At 44.9% G+C, this 22,669-nt stretch overlaps 1 protein-coding gene across 1 annotated transcript in view; it reads right to left on the reverse strand.

The window, feature by feature from the left end:
* CHRNB3 (cholinergic receptor nicotinic beta 3 subunit) overlaps nt 1–18,058 on the reverse strand; it is a 29,074-nt gene extending 11,016 nt beyond the window's left edge. The window contains exons 1-3 of the mRNA XM_037164194.2: nt 17,860–18,058; nt 10,228–10,379; nt 9,170–9,214 (exon numbers count right to left, since the gene is read on the reverse strand). Coding sequence (XP_037020089.2) covers nt 9,170–9,214; nt 10,228–10,379; nt 17,860–17,914 — 252 coding nt within the window. The 5' untranslated portion in view covers nt 17,915–18,058. The remainder of the gene's footprint in view (nt 1–9,169; nt 9,215–10,227; nt 10,380–17,859) is intronic.
* Between the last annotated feature and the right edge of the window lie 4,611 nt (nt 18,059–22,669).

Raw genomic sequence — 22,669 nt, forward strand, 5'->3', positions numbered from 1 at the left:
AAAAACCATGTGTATGAAAACTGACAGTTTAAGAGTCCAAACTAATGAGGTATTTATTTGGTGCTTATAGGCTTAGTTTTTTTTAAATTTCTTTTTCCTCTGCCCATTTGGAAAAGCAAATATAATTTCATTCTTATGGATAATTTGTCTCTTGCCAAGGAGATTTTTACCATCAGCAGCAGGTCTGAGTCCCAGAAATGCTGAAGGGAACTCAGAGAAGCATTTTTGTTGGTTTCTTTCATTTTCATCTTGTTTTTGGTTTTAAATTTTATTAACAATTAAACTCGCTCCTTTTGTGTCCAGTTCTATATGCAAACAGCTGTATAATCACCAACACTATGAAGATATCAGAACAGCTCTATCACCCAATAACTTTCAAATTTGTGATCAACCCCTCCCACATCCCCAAGCGCTGGGGACCACTGGTCTGGTTTCCAATCCCATAACTTTGCATTTTCCTGAACGTCATATCATTGGAATCATGTAGTAGATAGCCACTTGATCCTGATTTTTTTACTTATCATATGGATTTTGGATTCTTCTATGTTGTGTCAATAGTCTGCTCATTTTCATTGGTGAATGGTATCCCACTGTATGAATACACTACAATTTACCCATTCACCAGGTGAAATATTTGGATTTTTTTCAGTTTTTAATCACCATCAATAAAGCCACTGTAAGGATTTGGTACAGCACTTTGGATGAAAAACATGTTTTTTTCTATAGGGTAAGTACAGTACTTAGGAGTGGGATGTTTAACTTCATATGAAACTGCCAGACTGTTCCAGAGTGGCTGCAGCATTTTGCATTCCCAACAGCAACGTTTGAGAGTTCCATGTGCTTGGCATCTTCCCCAGTCTTGCTTTGAACACATATTTTATTTTATTTTATTTTATTTTATTTTATTTTATTTTATTTTATTTTATTTTATTTTATTTTATTTTATTTTATTTTATTTTATTTTATTTTATTTTATTTTATAGAAGATTTTGTTTGTTTATTTTTAGGCAGAGAGGAAGAGAGGAAAAAAGAGGGAGAGAAACATCAATGTGGGGTTGCCTCTCGCATGCTCCCCACAGGGGACCTGGCCCACAACCCAGCCATGTGCCCTGACTCGGAATCGAACTGGCAACCCTTTGGGTCACAGGCTGATGCTCAATCCACTGAGCCACACCAGCCAAGGCCACATTTTTAATTTTAACTATATTGTAATAGTTGTACAATAGTATCTCAGTATGGTTTTTAATATGCATCTCTCTTCGTTTTTTCAGTTTTCAAATATATTTTTACTGTACCAAAGAGTCATATTCTATTTAAAAACCCAAAAGGCATTTTTCTAAGATACAGCCTTAAGGAAGGGAGGAGAGGCAGGTGAAGGAAGACCACCAGGAGGCTCAGAGGTAACCTGCACTTATCACTGAGTGTTTGGAGTTCTCTAAATATTCTGGATAAAAGCCCTCGATTAAATATTTGATTTGCAATATTTTCCCACAGTGTATGGTTTCTTAATTCTCTTAACATCTTTCACAAGATAGACATTCTAAATTTTGATGCAGTTCATTTTACCAATTGTATTTTTTATGGATTATGTCATACCTTAAGAAATTTCTGCCTACCTCAAGATCACGGATATTCTCTACTATGTTTTCTTCTAGAAATTTTACAGTTTTGGATATTACATTTAGATTGAAGCCCCATTTTGAATTCATTTTTTTATTATGGTGTGAATATAGGTTGAGTTTCTTTTTTTCTTTTCTTTTCTTTTTTTTGCATATAGATGTTGAATTGTTCCAGCATGTTTTGTTGAAAAGACTAAACATTCTCTATTGAATTACCTTTACACATTTGCCAACCGTATCAGCTAACCATATATGTATGGAGGTCTGTTTATGGGTCCTTTGGTCTGGTTCATGCATCTATGTGTCTCTCCTTTCCCCAATGCCACACTCTCTTGATTAGCATCACTTTCTAGTAAGTTTTGAAACCATGTAATGTGAGTCCTCCAACTCCGTTCTCCTTTTTGAACGTTGTTTGGGCTATTCTAGTTCCTTTGCTTCTTTAGGGCATCTCTCCAGTGTCGCCCTCCTGCTGTGGGAGGGTCTGACCCTTCCTTCTGCTCCAGGGGTGGGTCTGCCCCCCACACCTGCCCACCTTGATCTTCAGGGACCAGATTAGAGTCACTAAAATACCATGAGTCACTATATTAGAGTCACTAAAGTACTCCTGGGGCCACTGGAAAAGAGGTTGGCTATCCTCTTTACTGCTGAAGCTGAACACCCGAAGCACTTCAAGGCTGGAGCTGAAGTAGCCACCCTGTTACCGCTACAGGGGGTTGGGACAGAGTCACCCAGGGGCTGTGGAGCCGAGACACCCAGGAGGAACGCCAGGCTCTGAGGATATTGCTTGAGCCCCTGGGTCAAGCTGCATGTAAAGCCAGCCTTGTCCTCGGACTTTTCCGATTGTGAAAGCCAATGACTTCTATGTATGCGTATGCCAGTTTGGGTTGGCTTTAATGTCACTTGCAACTGCGAAGTTCCCAGCTGATCGGGGGAGAATCCGAGCAGACCTTGAGCAGGCAGCATGCTTCAGGCACACAGGCAGCGAGCCCCAGAGGACACGTACTCTGGCAAATTGAACAACTGCAGTCGTGCTCTTATATTCTAGCTCATCCTGGAAAAACAATGGCTGTGAGCACAACTAATGAGTCAACCCCACAGGACCCTTAAGGTTATTGGAAATGAAATTGCCTGCTTCTTGGACCTAGTTTTCTCTCTTCTCCAGGCACAGCTAGTCTCCCCTATGCCCAGTTCTGCCCTGCAAATGAGAGAGGTGGACAGCTAACACCCTGGAGCCCAGGCCTCGGTGCAAATACCAGCCTTGCTCACTGGCCTTCCAACAGCAGCGTGCACAGCTGTGGCCAGAGATAACACCAATGGAGTGCTACACTAGGGGGCTCACAGTCTGTGGGCATCAATGCATTCCGCAAGTATGCCTGGCTTGTGTTCTCACAGGACCCACCACCACCGTACTCCTGGCCAATAAACAAGTAAACTAATAGACAAATAAAAACTATACCTGTGGTCCTTGATATGCAAGGGGGCTGGGTGCAGTTTGGGTGTAAAGATACTGAACAGCATTGTGGGCAGGAAAGGCAGTTCTGAGAAGTTGACATCTAAGCTGAGACAGGAAGGGTAAGTGTGGGGTGGGGGCAGGGAGTCTGCCACGGAAGGAACAATGTGTGGGAAGGCAGAAATCGGCGTGTGGACGAATGAGGGGTGCATTTGAATCCTTGAGGAGGACATAAAGAGATCTACAGGAAGCTGATGTTTTGTTCCTGGCCAGTAAAGAAAAAGGGGCCAGGTGAGGCTTTTGGTTGGTGTTGCTTGACCTGGTGCAGCCAGAAGAGATGGAGCGGAGCGTGAGAGCCCTGAGTTCCACAGGCAGATTGTCCTTGGCAAGTCGCACTCTTCTGTTGGGTTGAGAGTGTCACCCTTCACAAGCTTGGTGTCCTTTTTGTAGCCAGACCTGGGGAATCAGAGATGCTGTTCCTGACCATCCCGTCCAGAGGGGCTTGGCACATTTCTACTGGATGTGCGTCCACCAAGATGCTGGCTGAGCCCCTGTACCCCAAGCTGACCATGTACGTGTTAGAGTCAGCAAGGTCAGGATGAGGATGCAGAGCCCAAATCCTCTACCTTGTCCTTTAGAAGCTGTGAGATTTTCTGGGCACTTTCTTGTTGCGGAATCCCTGGGGGCATCTGGAGATGATCCTCCTGCCTCCCCTTCTTAAAGTACAAGATTAGAATAATATCCCGTGTGTGTGCAGCACGTTCCTGCCAAGCCTCTCACAGTGCTTTGCAAATGTCAGCTCCACTTTGCGCAGCTCCCGGATGGAGAGCCGAGTTAGTGCCGGAAACATGAGAGCACCGGTGCATCAGGGCCAAATGTCAAAGTTAATCTGCCACTAAGAAAAAAAGGCAAAGTGCTGCAAGTCTAGGTTTCTTAATTCCAAAAAGTACAATTTCAAATCCATGTCATAAACAGTCCCTTAAAACGGTCTCGTCTTACATATATTACCTGAAAATCACTTATAAATGTCTAGCTATTACTACAATTCAGAACAAAACTTCATTTACACTTAAATCATAATATTTTTCCCATGAATAAATTCTTCAAATTATTCTTAGTTTAATACTAAGACAACTGGATAATAAGAGACAAATATTCCTTGCTGTTGCTTTACTTTGCAGCCTTTGGGACATCCCTGGGAAGACCAGTTATCTTAAGGTCACATGAGAAATTCTTAAAACCAAATGAATGTTGAATCATTTCAATCTTTAAGACAGGAACATGACATATGATATGTCTCATACTCCCATTTAGTCCATGACCTGTCCGTGCCAAGGGGTGAAATTTGTCATTCAGGATGAGAAAGCCTACAGAGGTGGCACAAGGAAATGACACTTACTGAGTCCCCACCACATGCCGGGTAATGTGCGAGTCACATTCACACACATGGTCTCCTCTAACCTCCCCAGGACACTGTGGGGTGGGCACTGGTTCCCTCTGATAGATGAAGAGACCAAGGGTCAGGGAGGTGAAATGACTGGCCCAAGTTGATGTGACCTTTTGATGCCTAACTCATCCTGCTCGATTCTTATTCAGGGTCCCCTTGAATGAGAAGAACATGCTGGCCTCCCTTGCTAAGGTCAGAGAGAGGCCGTAGGAGAGGTGGGAACATAAGATAGTAAGTAAAGGTCAGAGATGAATTGTAAGCGCCACTGCAGGCTGTACGAGAAAACTGGGCTTTGGGGAGGTCGCCCAGCGCTTCACAGCCACGTTCTCACTCCCACGCAGGCTTGTTTCCTATCTCTCCTCGAAGACCAGCCCAGGGGGTCTACCCAAGGAGGCCTTCACTATGTTGGCTGAACTTTTTGTTGACCTAAAATGGGAATCAGCTGTTGCAGGAACAACACTAGTCTAAGGTGCTGGCCTTGGCAGACACACAGGCAGCTTTGTTTTCCTCAGGATCGTCGTGGGGAGAGGAGAGCAAACTGCTCTCAGCCACATGCTGTTGGCTCACCCGGAATCTCCTTGTCCCGTTGGTGTTTACACCCAGCGGTGCCTACGCAGTGCCTAGTACATGGTAGGTGCTCAGTAAGTGCTTGTTGAGTGAGTAAATTTGACATCTGTCATCATAGTGACTATTCACACGATACCATCTAGGCAAAGAGTCCACCCTTGGGTCCTTAATGAAAGGTTGGTTTCATTTCTGGTTCCCTTTAAGGGGCTTGTGACGCCGTTTTCCCAGGCCTGAACATGACAAAGCAGAATCCGAGTGGCTAAGGCGTTAAGTACCTGCTCACGCAGTTTCAGGAGTCAGTGTTAATCATCTATTTATAATTTGCAGGGTTTTCATTTCTCCCTGGAAGCACGAAGGAGGAAGACAAATGAATTTGCAAAATAAATCAATAAAATAAAAATAGCTCCACATAGAGGACTTTCTCAGGATGTCACTAAATTTGTCCTCGATAAAGTTCTTGGTTGAGAGGATGGAAGAGCAATGTCTAAATATACCAACGGAGAACTATGGAAATAGAGGATATAACAGAAGAGTTCAGTAAAAACAAACGGTTTTGTAAGCCACCCTGGAACACGCTTTTGTTCCAAGTAGGTAGAATTTTATTCTCTCTGTAAATATAAATTAGGGAGTAATTTTAGTATCTGGGAGGGAAATGAGAAAAGAGGAGGATGTGATTATTCCTATCTTATTTTGGCAGAGTTGTGCAGGGTAACCAACTGAGAAGAACTTCCAAGAGGCCTGGTCTGGTGTGAGAGCTGTGGGAAATCTTGCTATTGGGAACGCTAGTCAGGCAATTCACAACTTCACGCTTTTGGCTTGCACGCTCCTATTGATTCTGTAAGAGCCAGTTTAAATATCTCCTCCCCTTGGAAGCTCTCCCTGATTTTCTCCCTATCTCATTTTCATTTTTGCAGCAACATAGTACCTTATGTACACATTCTTTATAGTGTTTATAGTTATTTTTTAACACAATCAACACTATGCTCTCCCTTTAAAGGCAGAGCTGTGTTTTACTCTTTGTATATCCAGGACCTAGCAGAGTGCCTCACACTTAGTAGGCTCTCAATAAACCCTGTGGGATGAATGGAAGATGCTGTGAACCCTTACGTCATTCTCTCTTCAGTGCCTTTCCAGACCAGCTCCATGAGATGTCCTGGGGACTGAAGAACCGAAGCCTTTGAAGACCAAGACCAGGAACTACGCAGGGACAGCACCGTGAGAACAGGACACCTTCCATCAGCTCCTCCAGTCTGAGGAAGCGGGTGATTCCTTCACGTAACCTGAACTGCACTTAACAGTGTGGAACCTTGCACAAGTCACTTCAATTCTCCACACCTCAGTTTTCTCATCTGCAAAGTGGGAGTCATAACAGAACTTACACTATAAGGTAACTGTGAGAATTAATTGAGTTCATTCTCATGAACACTCAGCATAGTGCCTAAGCACTTAGCACTCAATAAATATTAGGTATTATTGTTATTAGCTGCTCTGAAACCAAGATCCATGTAAAACACCAATTATAGTATTTTTAACATCGATTTTATTGTGCTTTTTGTCATGTTTCCTTTTACCTTTCATATTTTTAAAAAATCTCCATAATGGAACACCATGGCAGAGTTCAAATGCCTCCTATTCCAGGCAGCCTTCCCTGCCTGCCACTCACGCCATAGAATTCACCTTTTTTTTGCTACTGTATTACTGTGCTGTAACAGCACTTATTGAATGATACCTATTGTGACATTGCACTCCAAATCCAGTCTGTGAGTGGGACGGCTCAGATAATATTCTCTGCGGGCAGCCGTTCCCCTACTTTGACTCCTCCTCTGATTCCGAAACAGGTCTTGATGTTTAGTACAAAGGCTGGGTGTGGCAGAGAAGCCCGAACCAGGAAACCCAGGTTCCCTCCAGATGAGTTACTAGACTCTTCTGTCCCTGTAAATGGGGACGATGGTACCTGCTTCGCTAATCCAGAGTGACTGAGAAATGTAAATAAGAGAGACGACATCCTCGCCAATACTGTGAAGCGGGGACCCAAGTCAGCAGGCTGCCTTTTCCAAGTGCCACATGGCCCCTGTCCTACAGATTTCTCTTGCTCCACTTTGGCTGTTGGGGATCTTTGGATTTTGATTGTCTTCACCTGGGAGCGTTCACTAGGCCACAATGAGCCCAGTGGCTTAAGTTTGCTGGGAGACATTTCCAAAGCTTCCGTCAAGGCCTGAGGAGCCTGTGGCTTCTTCCCTTCGTGTCTAACCTTGTTCTCTTTGTCTGAAATGCTTTCTCGCTTTCAAAATGTCAAGAAAGCAAAAAGCTGCTGTCTCGGTATTGCAGAACGAGGGTCCCTGGACCAGTGTTTTATGTGAGAGGACAGTCCCACGGGGCAGATGGAGAAGGAGGTGTGTGTGAAGCGGCAAAGGTTTGTTATTTTATTTTTTTACTTCTTCGACCTATTTGCATGTTAACAGAGAGCCTTTTCTCCTTGCCCCTACAGGCTCAAATACAGGACTGCTTATTGATTTTTATTAACTCAAAATTCCTCCAAATTTCACAGCTTCTAAAGTGCAAAAGTAAGATAGGTCACTGAGAAATGAGATAGTTATATAGAAAAATACGATTATTTAAATTGTATTTTTATATCTACATTCTCAGTTTATTATTCTCCTAACATTCCCCCCTTCGCGCACTCAATCCACTGAGCTACACCAGCCAGGGCTCTCCTGAACATTTTTATTTGCAAGTAAAATACCATGTGAATCCATTTCATAACTTGCTATCATAGCTACCAAGTAAAGCATCAGAGAAATTGAAAGTAGTAAATGGTGTAATAATTCTCCAACTCTGATAAAAGTTTAGTGACACTAAATGAAGCCTGTGGAACCTCCTCATAGCTTGTAGCCGTTGTACTTTATAAACAACTAGCAGAAAGAACTAAACAATGTCTACTAAACCAGAATAGATAACTGACTTATTTTAATTTAAGGAAATGGAAAATATTATGTAAGTATGTTAAAACTAAGTGAGATATTTAAGATAGCCCCACCAGGAAGATTTTAAATCTATGGGAGATTAGGTAGTATCTGGACATTCATTAAAAAACTAGAAATTGCTGCTCTGGCCAGGCGGCTCAGGTGGTTGAAACATTGTCCCGTGCAGGTTTGATTCCCCGCCAGGGTGAGTACCAGAGGCAGCCAACGGCTGATGTTTCTTTCTCACATCAACGTCCCTCTCTCTGTCTCTGTCTCTGTCTCCTTTCCCCTCTCTCTAAAATCAGTAAACATATCCTTGGATGAGGATTAAAAAGAAAATAAAACAAAAAAGCAAGTAATTGCTACCAACAACAAAAATGAGAATAAGCAATTAAAGCAACCTTCTCTCCTCCTATCAAGGCAGTGTCAATATTTCGTCCTTTCACATCACCTACGCAAAACTGAGTTTCGAAAGGTAATGGTTTCCTGACAACTCTGGACCAAGCTCCTCTGAACAGACGCTTCTGTTTTAGTAGTCCAGCTCAAAGCAATCATCTAAGCAGAGAGCTAATGACCATTCAAAACGCGCTTTTTGTTATATCAGAAAAACTTATATTCATTATCTTGTTTGGGTTTCGCTTTGCTCGGAAGTTGACAATGGATGGCCTGCTCTCCTATTCTCTCTTCCTAGGGAGCAACACAGCAGGTTGGGGGAGAGTTTCCCCATGGAGGACCCGCGGAGTGCGGGAGAATTCAACGTCGCTGATTTTCTCATCCAGCTGCAGCACCTTCGATGGGGCAGAGTTGCACCCTGGAGCCTTCACCCCTTTCCTCCAAGCAGCCCAGAGACCAGCCAGCGCCCAGGCCTCCCTGCACACCACCCCCCACCCGCTGCGGGCACACGGCCCTGCAGGAGCGAGGACAGAGGGAGTCTCCCTGTCAGGGTCCAGGCCTGCTCTCTGGTTCTCGCCAAGGAAAACAAAAAACTAGCAGACGCAGCCACTCCCAGATAGCTCTCCAAGGAACCTGGAATGCTCTTTAAAATAATTACTTAAGTGGGAGCCTTTCTAAATGGAACGGAAGTGGTTAGTTCGGCAGACACGATCCTGGGACTGACATTTACCTGTTTGAGCCACACATTTGTTGTCATCAGCTGGTTCTTTTCATCCTAAGAAAGTGACAATTAAAAAGATGCAAGTTCAGTTTAGGTGAAGTTCATCTTGGGTTTTCTGGGGGTCAGAAAGAGCTCTGAGTCTTACCTTTGAGGAGATCAAAGTGTAAAGCATTCTCAACTTAAGAACAGGTAGGTGGCACAGGATCTTAAAATGTTATGGATATTTTGCTTAAAATGAAGAATAATCATCAAAGCATGTAGCAGTTAATTGTGGTGATATTTAGATGTAATTGCATAACCCAGGAAGCACTTTCAGGGTGCCAAGTAGAATTAAATATTAGCTAAATTGGAGATGGGCTTTGCATGATTTTCTGGGAGGAGCCTAGGGGCACCGTGTCAGCTGAGGTGCATGAGTGTGTGCACATGGGTGGCGAGGCGGGGGATTTGGGTAACCCAGGAGGATTATTCTGGGACTGTGGAGACCACAGCAAGATGATTTTGCAGGACGTAGGCTGCTTGCAGTTCACTGATTTTCCAGGAACGAAATCACAGCTTAACAAGTTTAGCAAGAAAATCAGCGGAGAGTGTCGAAGCGTGGGCGAGGTCAGGGACAGGCATGCGGGCCTAAGGCGCCCCCGGAGGACCATGCGGTTGCCGGCGCAGTCGCTCCAGCTCTCTGCCCTCTCCCCACGCAGAGGCCCCTGCCAGCCCTCCGCAGCTGGGAGGACACCGGACCAGCCCCGGGCTCAGTTCTCCCTCCTCTCCCGCCCCTGCTGTTCACCCTGGGAGCTCTCGCTGGGTACAGCAAACCGCCAGTGGCAACGCCCGCCCTAGCAACCAATACCCACCCCCCAGCAGAAATGTCCCACACTTAGTGTAGCCTGTGACACCTCTCGTTCATTCCTCGGGTCATGTCACTGGATTCTCGGGGCAGATTTTCTCTCACAATAAGTTATATTTGAAGTCGAAATGTCAGACATGGGAAAAGAAAACAGCACAAAATCTCAGACTCACAAACAGGTTAAGGAATGCATGTTCTTTTTGGGTTAGTGCCAAGAATTACTCACCACATCTACGAGCTGAGATATTTTCAATCCAAAGTATACTTTTATGGTGTCATTAGAGTTTAATACAGGGCGGACCCATTTCTCATAACCGTGGAATAAATGTCTGAGGAGCGCGTCTTCGTTTTCGGCGATTGAACTGGATTCTGCAGGGGCTGCAAGAATCGTGCGGGACCCAGAATTAATGGGAGACGCACAGCGACCGCTTTCGCATCCAGTGGCCTGAACCATCCTATATTTCTCCACAGCCAAATTCAGCAAAGACAGTTTTGAGGGTGGCAGGGTTCTTTTTAACCGTTCTCCAAGCCCACGGCACACCGCCAGAAATAGTCTGTCCGCGTTTACCCAGAACTTCACTCTCACAGGGTCTTCACATCACGAGGTCAACACCTTGACCCCAAATGATCATCTACAGTCGCCCCCATTCTCTCTACCTCCCGTCTCACCCCCTCGCACACACGGCTCTCTCCACGTGCCATTCACCGCCGCTGCGCCCTGCTTGGCTCCTTCGTGTCTCTTGTCCCACTTTGTTGTGTGCACGGACCGTGGGGCCAAAGTAGGTTTGCAGCTGTGAGAACACAAAATGCAGAGTTTATCCTCGTACTATTATTTGTTCCTTGGTGCGTTATTTTTCCATATGGACAACTGCAAGCCCGCTTTGCCCCACCCTGTATTTGTCATTGTCTGTCCTTGAACTCCCTGAAGGCAGGTACAAACCCGTGTCCTTTGATGATTTTTTTCCAGCACCTAGAACAGTGCCTGGCCCACAGCACGTGCTCATTTTATATTTATGTAACGAACGAGCCACGGCAGGGTCCATTTCCAGCCGTTCAGCACATATCTGATGAACACCTGCCCTGGGTCCTGCGCTGTTCTCTTGCCTTCCTCCAGAGGGCGTCTTCCCTCAGGGAGACCTTTGGGGGTCCACAACCAGGCTCAACGCTCTTCTCTGCTCTTAAATGTCTGAGAGCCTAAGAAACACCCTAATTTCAAGCTTTAACCCTCCAGTTGAAGAAACGGTTCAGGAAGGCAGTCTAGAGATACACTTTGTTTCTTTTCAGTGCTTTGCTATCAAATTTAAAACACAGAAACTCTTTGTTGTTGTTTTACATACAGGCCCTCTCTTCATATAGCCAGTGTCCCATTGATATCCCAGAGCAATTCACTCTGCACGGTGTGATTCACCATAGAAAACCCCCCTTTCCCTGAACTGAGAGACACGTGATGAACAATGTCACGTGTCGCGTAAGACACCCCCAACTTTACCAGATCAAAACCCTAAAATTCTGAGTAGGAAGAAAAGCACAACAGCACACACGCTCCCCGTGTGTGCACGAGCCCACCCGTCGTTTTACCAAGGGAGTAGCCATTCCGGACGAACACGCAGTGTTCCTCGGAGTGAACAGGGGGACGTGGAGGAGTGAGCCTTTGCTCTCTACCTCCACGGTTTTCTCTTTCCCCTAGAAAGGGCATTAAAATGCAAATGAGTGACAGAGATGCAGCCATGCATTTGTGCTTATTTGTTTAAAAAGCTAATCATTCTCCAGCTTTGATGCTTCAACACTCTTCAGCAAGCAGGGCTGCATTAAGGAGCAGGTCAGCTGGGCAGCTGCCAGGGCAGCCCTCGGTAATGGCTCTGGAACCTTACCAGAAATGGCAGGGCAGAGGAGGGAGGGCAGAGGAGGGCGGAGGAGGTCACCGGTTCAGGCCGAACTTTAAGAGTTTCCCTACCCCTCACGCCACCCTAACTTCCTTCAGAATACACTGCAGCCATGACTGCTTCTCTCCGTCTCCACCGGGGCCACCCTGATCACAAGCTCCATCGTCTCACTCTTGGACTCCTGTTCTGCTCCCCAACCTCTCCCACTCTTGCTCCTTGCACAGCCCATTTCCTGTCCAGCACCCAGAGCCATTTATTGTGGCATCTGGTGCAGTCCCAGCTCCCAGGAGTGCCAGAACACTGACCTTCCCTGAGAGCTCTAGTGTCCCAGTTCAGCCCGGGGAGTCCAAATTACATAAGTCCCTCTCTCACAACAGATGGAGATGCTGCAGGGGGGCTGAGACTCTGAATCGTGCCTGAACAAGACACACACCCCCCCTGAGCCTTTATAATTTGGGACACGTGAGAGGGATGCTGGAAGAGCAGAGATAGTACCTTGGGACTCCCTTTCCTGGCAGGAAAACATTACTGTCACTCTGAAGGGAGGTGGAATCGCATGTTGTAGGGGGCACTTCTAAAATGAGGACCTTGACATCCCCGGGGTTGCCACTCCCCCAGCCATCCCACCTGTGAAGATAGTTGGATCTAAAGGGAAATAAACAGAGCTGCTCTTTCAGGGACCTGTGTACGTTTTGATCCATGTTGCCAATGTCAGAAGGTGAGCTTCTGTCTGCATCAAGGGAGAAAAAGCCTAGCTCTGTACTGGCGGTTATGGGCTGGATGTTTGTGTCCCTTCAAGTTCATATGTTGAAGACCTGACCTCTATCATGACTGTATTTGGAGATAGGACCCATAAAGAGGTCACTAAGGCTAAGTGGGGCCATCACGGTGGGGCCCTAGTCAAAGAGAATTGGTGTCCCCATGAGAAGAGGAAGAGAGACCAGGGATCTCTCCATGGGCGCACCGAGGAATAACCACGTGAGGACACGGCCATAAGGCAGCTGTTTACAAGCCAGAAGGGGAGTTCTCACCCCAAACTGAATTTCCTGGCACCTCGATCATGGATTTCTAGCCACCGGAACTTTGAGAAAATAAATTTGTTAAGCCACCAGTCTGTGGCTATAATATTTTTTTAAATCCTCACCCAAGGATTTTATTTTCATTGTGTTTAGAGAAAGAGGAAGGGAGAGAGAGAAATATCTGTTGGTTGACTTCCTGTATGAACTGCGACTGGGCATATGCCCTGACTGGGAATCAAACCCATGACCTTTTGGTCTACAAGACAACCCTCCAATCAACAGAGCCACATTGGCCAGGACTATAGCATAGTATTTTGATATGGCAGCCCAAACTGACTACTGCAAATCTGTAGCAACCAAAAGAGACAAGAGAGAGAGAAATGGGAAAGAAGGAAGGGAGGAAGGGAGGAAGGAAGGAAGGAAGGAAGGAAGGAAGGAAGGAAGGAAGGAAGGAAAAAGCCAAAGGTTCCATGCTTTTACCTAATGTCTTCAAGCTTCCTGAAAGTTCCAGAATGGAAGCTGAAGGGATTTATGTCACTGGAGCAGACACAGAGCACAGCCCTCGTGCGTCCTTTTTGTGAAACAGAAAATGATGAGGACGGGCAAGTGCTTCTGCCATTGATGCTTTGAGGCCAGGGCCTCAATAGACGTGTGATGACATCCGGTGAGTGAACAAAGGAAAGAGCAAATGCACAAAGGCCATAACGGTGCCTTCCAAGCACAGGGGATGGAGGCGGGCGACCCCAGCCCCCAGCTCCAGAGAACGCAGAACAACAGGTGCACTCACAATCTCCGGGACAGGTGGTGTCCGTGCTGAGGAATAAATGGACTCCTGAAAAGCTGTGTGTGAGCCAAATTTTTGCAAACAGTTTTGTACTTTACATTAATTGACCAGATCGATATGCTAAGATAAATTGACAAAGTCAAGAAACTTCTCTTGGAAGGTGAGGACTGCCTCCCACCCCAAAGTCAGCTTCCTGACACGTAGGAGTAAAGAGCATTTGTATTTATAAATAATTTCAGCGTTAATTAAACAAGAAGAAAGAGTCCAGTGATACAGCAAAAACAATAAAGCTGCAAAGGACCTCCAGGAGCCTGTCATTTACAGGTCCACGATGGGGAAGTGACTTGCCCAGGGTCGCCCACTCCAGTTAGGAAGGGAGGGTGTGGTCTTCTGACTGCCAAGGCGACAGTCTGTCCGCCAGCCCACGAGATTCTCTGAGGCCTGAGGAGACCAAAGGCTCTTCCTCCACTATATTCTCCTTGCCGCCACATAACAACTATTCCAACAATTCGCTTCTGCAAACATGTGTCATTGTTACTGCTATTTTTGTTGTGTTGTTGTCAGCACTGTATTTTCCAAGATGCTTTACTGTTGTTGAAAGCAATCTATTGCCGGAAGAATCATATTCTAAAGCTGGGGTGCAGATAATCCGTCTTTGGTCTTAGGGAGACACCCAGCACTGGTGACTGCGTCCCCGGGCCCTACTGGAATCTCCCTGTGCCACAGCTGGCACCCGGGGACCTCTCGTATGGGCGCCTGTCTCTGTGATCGCTGTCCTTGGAGGTAGACACCCAGTGCTTCACAGGGCGGAGAACTCCTGTTTCAGATTTGACCATGGTCTTCCCACATTTCCTCGCTTCCAGTCCTGCTTTGCACATCCCCCTCCCCCAAACACACACTTAGTCTAACGCACGTCTTCAGAGGGTGCGAGCTGCCTGTTAAAGCTTTTCACCACATCTTTTGGTTAAAAAGGGCATTTTGTTTGTCCCCTAAACCTTACTTCTTCCCCTCTCTCTTCTCCTCTCCCTTTCTCTGCTTAACCTTTGTCTCATTTTTCTTCCTTAAAATATTTCCCTTGGTACCAGAAAAGCAATTTCACAGGCAGGGGTGGGGGTGGGGGGGCAAGAAGGGAGAGAACTTGAGAGAGCCCTGCGTGCACCTGGGACTTGGACGAGAGGAGCGCTCTGCCTGCGTCTAGCAGGGGAAGTGCTCCAGCAGAGCACAGTGCTCTTGGCTCAGGATGCTGAGTCTGTTGCCAAACTTGTCACTCCCTACACGGAGAATCCAACAAATATTTATTTAACATTGAGAGGCACTGGACTCAGATTCAGAGACATGAATTCTGGTCCCGATTCCAAGCCCTGTGATCTTAAGCAAAGCATTTAACCTCGCCCAGTAAAAATATACAGAGTGGATGGTTGGTAAGGGACCTGCAACCCACAGGTCCTGTGCTTCTGAGATCTCTACATTCTCAAAACAGCTACACAATGTTTCCTACTAATGTCAAAGAGCTGCTGCTCCAAAGATGCAGAAGAAAGCCAAAGTCTGAGTGCGCCATTGACTGGGGCACAGACCTGCACTCCTGGCTGCCATTGAGGGCGACAGAGGAGGCATTTAGGTGAAGGTGACAGAATGTCAGGGACAGCTCACGACTCACTCCCAGTGAAGAGGGCCAGGCTCTCAACCCCAAGGAAGCCAAGTTGGGAGAAATTTGTTTGGACAAGTCTCCCAGGGGTAGCTTGAGACAAAGACATTTTTCTTTGGAACCTATGGGTTGGCCTTGTGGACTCTTTATTCTTCTTGGCCACACTTCCTTCCCCTTCTTCAGGCTCCCAGACGTCCAGCTCTCTGCTCACCTCCCCCCCTCCCCCCCTCACATCAGCACCGGCAGCAGTCGGGCAAACTCACTCACACTGAGGTATGAACAAGGGATAGGCTTAATAGACGAAACTGCCCATGATTATTTATGGTGTTATTGAATACCATAAATTTATTGAATAAACAACAAACCATTGTTTATTCTCAGCTGGGAGAGTAAGGAAACAATTTAAGAATTTCAAACCTCAGCAAGTACATTTGGGAGAGGTGTATTTTTTGTTTTGATGCCTTTTGGTATATTTGGTTTTGTTTCCCATTATCTCCACCTTGTCCAAAACAAATCATCCCACAAATATGGCAGCCTTTTGTGTCAACACACAGAGCTGGCCTGCAGAGTGAAAATCAAATAATAAATATTTCATGGATTCTTCCTAGCAGGGGAGGTTATTCGAGTGGTTTTGATTTATTCCTTCTTGCCTCCCACATGCTAGAACCATTCCTGGGATACAGGAGATCCTCAACAAATACTTACTGAATGAATAAACACACATCATCACGTGGGAAGAGTGATGGGAAAATAAGTAAGCTATAGCCCCCATTTCCGGGAGCAGACACAAACACACAGAGCATGATTTAGCAATATAGGAAATGTCACATGGCCACACACCATTATCCTTTTCACTGAAGTCATCAATATAAAACGAGGGGTTGCCCCTGCCAACTGTGTGACAAAAAGAAACTATTTCTCCATGCAATAGTAAAGTTAAAGAACTTTAAGAAGAGTGATACAGATCTAAATACAGAAATGACTCCCATGGACCTAGAAACATTCACAAGTGTGAGGGTGTCACTGGGGTTCTTGCGCAGGCTCGTTACAGACCTGTGACCGGCGCACACAGCACAGGACACGCTCCCGAACGCTTGCGGCCTGCGCAGTGGAGAGCAAGTGCCAGGTTCTCCCCCAAATCCAACCGTTTGTGTAACTGTTACTGTGCACAGTGGAGAAAGCAGGGTGAACCCAGGGGGTCTGTGCTAAACTACCCTTGCTGACCAGTGAGACGGTTTCCCTAGAAGAATGATAAGAATCCATCTTTTCATACTAAATAGAATACTCTAGTAAGTTAAAGCAAAAAAGAAACCCCCAAAGCCAAAAACCAACAACAACCCACTAGTAGATGCATGTACACTAATTGTATGCGAACACACAGAAGTTGGTTATTATTTTCATGATTGGCAAATAGCATTTCAAACTTTGCAGAGACAAAATTTAGTGACATTTGAAAGTGGGTTTGAGGCTGTCTGCACTTGGGAATTTCTGAGTCCCCAGGATGAGGAGAGGCTGTGGTTTCGATGACAGGACAATATCCGTCTGTATGAGCCTCATGGGACGGTGACTTTGAAACCGAGGGTTTATTTCAGAACTTAGGCAAATCTGCCTCCGGGCCCCTGGTTCTCCATCTGAAGACTGCAATAATCAAATGTGGCAAAAACACTAGTAACAAATAAATACAAATTACTAACACAATGACACTGTTCTCTCCCCATCAGGATCTCCGGGTTCTATCTGGTTTCTGGTGCAGCGGAAAGAGCTTTCTGTTCTTAAGTTACATAAAAAGTGAAATGATTTCAAAACCCAGAGAACTGGCAGGTGCAAATGACCACTTTCTCCTAAGTTTTCAGTTTACTTCTTCTTTCCTTTTTTCTTCTCTCTCTCCCTCTCTCTCTTTTCCTTTCTCTCCTTTAATTTTCCCTCTCTTTCTTTGTTAGAAATTTCTCTAGTTTCAGGAGGATAATTGTCACAGAAAACTCACACATGTTCATAGGCATTTGAAATATATTTTTGTCTAATTGTGATGTATAAACATACTGAATATACCCACATACACAAATTTATTAAAGTATATATATATATACATATATATATATATATAGTCCACAAGATAGATTGAACAAAAGTATTTATGCACAGATAAAGTGATTACCAGTAGATACAATATAAAAATGCCAATCTAATAAGTTTCTGTGCCAAAAATTTTTAACAATTCTCTGAGTAACATTTAGTACATTTGGTAACACTTTTTCTGCTTTTATATCTTTCTACCAAACTAATAATGCTTCAGGAAGAATAACACAATAAATGACAAAAGCACAAACATGAAATTCATAGTTATGATTTCTTTAGCAATATCCAGATTTTATAGAATTATCGTCAAAGCCACCTTCTAAAGGTTATCCTAAAGATACCCGTGCATTGCATTTTGTAATTCTAAGCTTTTTTACCACCAGAGTCCCACCTGCCTTGCTTAATTAACTCTGCGAGTGTGAAGTTCTAATTCAGTTTCACTCGGGCTTACCTGAGGAGGTGACTCCGACAACAATGAGCACCAAGATAAAACCTGCCAGCGTCATGATTCAGTCTAAGAAGGAAGATTTCTTGTTAATCACAGAGTATTTCCATCAGAAAAGGGGGTTCGCAAGGAAAATGCAGCAGTTGGGAGTGTGAAGTGGACCCTGCAGGGGAAGGAGACGCCGGAAGTGGGGTAGAACCGTCTAGGGCACCTCTCATCAGCGTGACGCTTCCTAAAGTGCACTCATTGATTTCCAGTCAGCTGTCAGGTCGCGTAAGGCTAAAACGTGTCCCTGGGTCCTAACTCCTGACTTATTAATTTGCTCTCTTGCAAAGAGATGCAGGGCAATGCAGAGAGGAGGAAGCTAGACAACGTCCGGATGTTCTGTGGTATTTTCTCTTATGGCTGGAAGTCCTTGTCAAGGAGAAAAGCGGCATTTTAGGAGGGGACCCAAAAACACAGAATTTATTTATTAAAAAATTGTGTATTCATTCTTACATGTTTAGACTTCAGTCACCTTCAAAGTACTCCCCATTTGATGCAACACACCTGTCGAGACGTTTTCTCCACTGCTCAGAACAGGTTTGGAACTCATCCATTTTGATGCCTTTTAGAGCTTTTGCCATTTTTTTTGTTTTACCTCTTCTACATTGGCACAAATGTTTCCTTCTGAGGACTTTTTTCATCTGGGAGACAACAAAAAAAGTCACTGGGGGTAAGATCAGGTGAATAGGGAGGGTGCGGCACCGGGGTCATGCATTTTCGGTCAGAAACTGCTGAACACTCCATACCTCTGGGCAGATGTGCTGTACATCACCCATCGTGAAATGGGCAAGCATGTTAAAAGAATTCTAAAAATTTTTTAGTTTTATAAAACAAAATATTTTATTAATATTTTAACAAAAAATATACATGATCTTTAAAGTGAAAGATAAAAATTAGCTGAGAAAAAAATTTAAAACACCTGAATCAGTGGAGAGATATACCATATTCATTGATTGAAACACTCCATATTTTTAAGATTGATCTTCATCATTATACCAGCAGACTATTTTATAGAAATTCAAACAAAATTTCTTTCAAAATTCCAAAGACCTAAGATAGTCAAAATAATCTGATAAAAACCCAAGTTGGAGAAATTCAGCAATCACAGCAGCATTGCATTAGAAAAAGGATAGACAAATAGATCAATAAACTAGAATAGAGACTTCAGATAGAACACATGCAACTTCAGTCAGTTTTCTACCAGGTGCCAAGTACCCAACGGACGAAGATGAGGACTGCTGCTGAGGTCACAGCTTTGACTAAGGCCAGACTCACCACATTGGCGCTTGGAGTGGAGAAGCACCAGCTACTCCCGGGCACAACGCAGGCCTTCTAGACAGCAGAGCTCACACTTTCCACCATTCCGGTCTACTGCACCCTGAGGTTACCTTGTGATATTGAAATAGTACTCAAATAAATATCCTAGACTAAAAACAAGTCATCTTGGTTTAGATAGCACTTACTAAGAGAGTCCTAAAAAAATTTAACTGAAGCCAAACGCAGCCTCTCACAACAACACCAGCTGGTGCACTGATACAGATGGGTTCCTAGAACACTCACCTAGAGGGAGAAGCCTCTACGACAAGGGATCTGTCCTCCGGAAGATAATTCTGTTTTTGTTTGTTTTCCCACATAGTCTACATCATGGGAGTTACTGAAAAGTATCTCGTATTTATTGTTCCTCTTACTATCTCTTCATTTTGGACTCACAGTTTAAGACTATGAATACAAGGAGGGTCGAAATGTACAAACTTCCAGCTATTAAAGTAAGTTCAGGGGATGTAACGCCCAACATGGCCACTGTAGTTGGTAATACTGTGTGGCATATTTGAAAGTTGCTAAGAGAGTAAATCCTAAAAGTTCTCATCACAAGAAAAAATGTTTGTAACTATGTGTACTGACAAACGTTAACTAAATTTACTCTGGTGATCATTTCTCAATATATACAAATACCAAATCACTGTGCTGTATGCCCAAAACTGAGGTTAAAAACAAAATCCAGCTGAGTAAATTGTAAAGGTCTTATTGGCTTCATTCAGTGATTCATAAGTCAGGCGGCATCCAGTGGAGCAGCCGGAAAGGAGTTCTGAAACACGGCACGAAATGAAACACTTGTGTCGGCAGGAGGGAGTCCGGAGGAGGATGCTGTACAGGAGGGGCTGGGATGTGTGGCAAGGCCACTTCTTTTTAGGGGACGGCAGGGCTTCATCAGGCAGAGGATGGAGGGAACCAGGGCCGATCTGGTGGTCCCTGAGTGCCTGCTTTCATATTCCACTTCTGGGAGAGCCGAAACTGCGATTAACTTAAATCTCAGTTTGGTGACATGGGGCTTAGCATAAATGACTCCCTTTGGGGCCTGTTGTCTTGTTTTTAACACTAATATAATGTTATGTGCCAATTACATCTCGATTAGAAAAATAATGACTGTGCCCTTTAACGCCCTTGTTTAATGGCTCTCAAGGGCCTCCGTGTCCGAGCGCCCACTGTGGTCCCCTTGGGCCCCAGGGTCCGCCTTACCCTTCTTACGGGAGGGAGTATGGGCTCGTTTTGTTTCCTTCATGGGACCTGGGGACTGATGATGCCACAATTAATTTGACTCGCCCTCTTCCCAGTCGATCGGATTCTCACCCAGTTCAGTGCCATCTATACACAGAGGCCCTGATACACGCAGATCCAGTGAATGGGTAACTGAAAGGGCGCAGCAGAGGGGAGGGCTGGGTGGGAGCAGCCACCCGGATGAAACCTGAGTGTTGGGAGTGTTGGTGCAATGTACTCGGGGGCACTGATGAACTCGACTTTACTGACACTGATTTAATCCAATAAAAAATGTCTGGGTGTCTCATTAAGCCCCCACTGTGTGCCATTAGCAACTTTCAAACAGCAGGTGACACTCAGTAAGGTACAAACAGGTGATGAAAAGAGCCCTGGGCTAGGAGGCAGGATTCCGACCCCTCCTCCCCCCGAACCTCTCTGAGCTCCTCTCTCAGAGAAGCCTTTGAACCACGTGGCTGCTCACCTGCCTGTCTCCCGTACGAGACCATGGGCACCTGAGGACGGGGCTGTGTCCTCTCATCTCTGTATCTCCAGTAGATTTTACAAACAGGTGCTTCAGGATGTGCTTGAATGGGAGGAGGAAGGAAACAAGCAGACGTTGATTTCTTATCCTCCCGATTGTGCTCCAGGGCTGCTGTTCAGAGCCCCCGTGTGTGCTTTTCCCTCACCTGTTCTAGAACCAACGATGCACATCAGCCGGGCAGCTGCCTGGGGTGTGGTGCTGTGTCCATTAAAGCACAAAGAATCAGGCGCCCATTATCCAGAGTGTATTCCGGAACCCCGGGCAAAACTTCAGCTGGCCCACTGCTGACCAAACTCGCCCCCGGTGAAGAGTGAGCCCACTCATTCTGGTGAGTCTGGAGCCCCGCCCAGGCCACTTCCCTAACAGATGTGCTCACCATCGCCATGGACACACAGCTGAAGGTGAGACATGGCATGCGCTTTCAGCTGAAGATTTTAAAAGTCCTGGTTAGCATTTTTTAATTGTGAAAGTAGCACAATCCTAACAGTAACTTTTAAGAAGACTTATAACCCATCCTCCTACCTACCATCAAGATTTTGGTCTATTCCCTTCCAGTGCACATGCATGCCTACACATGTGCATGCATGGTCACACACACAATCACACGGTTATCACACAGGATCACACCTATCCAGTTTACATGCAAGTTTATCCTTCACTGTTACAAATTATAAATATAAACCTTGGTGCCATTTAAACAGAGAATGTTTTGATACCAACCTTGAGAAAAGAAGAAACTTTGAGACATTATTTCATGATCTCTATGGAGATAAAAAGGAGAATTCCAGTTGGTTCCATAGTGCGATCAAGTTAATTCAGAGCTACTTAAGCAATCGCCAACCAGGGTGCTGATTACCAGATGGATGCCCACCCGGAAGGTCTCTAGTGGCGTTTTCGCGTACAGCATGATGGCTGCGACACACAACGTCTCTCAAATACTTTCTTAAAGGCATTCAAGATAAGCTTAACCAACTTTTAATAACACAAAAATAAGAGGATTAACTTGATTCCCAAGGTCCCTTCCAATACCAAACCTTACAACCCTGTTGTCCACTGGGTAGGACAGAATCAATATTCAGAATAAACTAAAAAAGCTGGGATGTTGAGCACATACTCAAAAGGTAGAATAGTTTAAAGTGACCACATTTGTGCAAATTGGGACAAAATATATCTCTCTTATTCTGATTTTATTTCTACAAAAAACCTTACAAAATTTAAAAAATGAAATCATATTGGGTGTCCACTTTATCACATTGGGTATTTGATGTGGACTCTGGCCAGCAGTGTCCGCGACGTTGTGGATGAGATGAAGCAAATCCACACAGACTGCAGAAGTTCTGTGCAGAGAAAAAGGGGCAGCATGACCACTCTCTGAGAGAAGGGGTGTGCCCTGACCCTTGCCTGGACAGGCTTTTATTGTTTTTTAATAGCATACATCAAAGAAGGTTTTCACTCATTATGCTCAGGTTTGCTTTAGGTAATTACTTTTTACAGATAACAAAGGAAAGGATGTTACTGGTTACTTCTTACAGATTAACAAGGAAAAAAATGTTGCAAATGCAAGGGAATGGTTAAGAGTGATTGGTATGGTTGCACTTTAGTCCTTGGGAGAATCAGCAGGTTTCAGGAAGTTACTTTAAAGCTATGCAGTAAACATTTTCTGCTTCAACTCAGGTTGAGGGAGTTTTAGCAACA

Source organism: Artibeus jamaicensis, unplaced genomic scaffold (assembly GCF_021234435.1).
Source record: "Artibeus jamaicensis isolate MK-2021 breed Jamaican fruit bat unplaced genomic scaffold, CSHL_Jam_final scaffold_833, whole genome shotgun sequence".
NCBI lineage: Eukaryota > Metazoa > Chordata > Mammalia > Chiroptera > Phyllostomidae > Artibeus > Artibeus jamaicensis.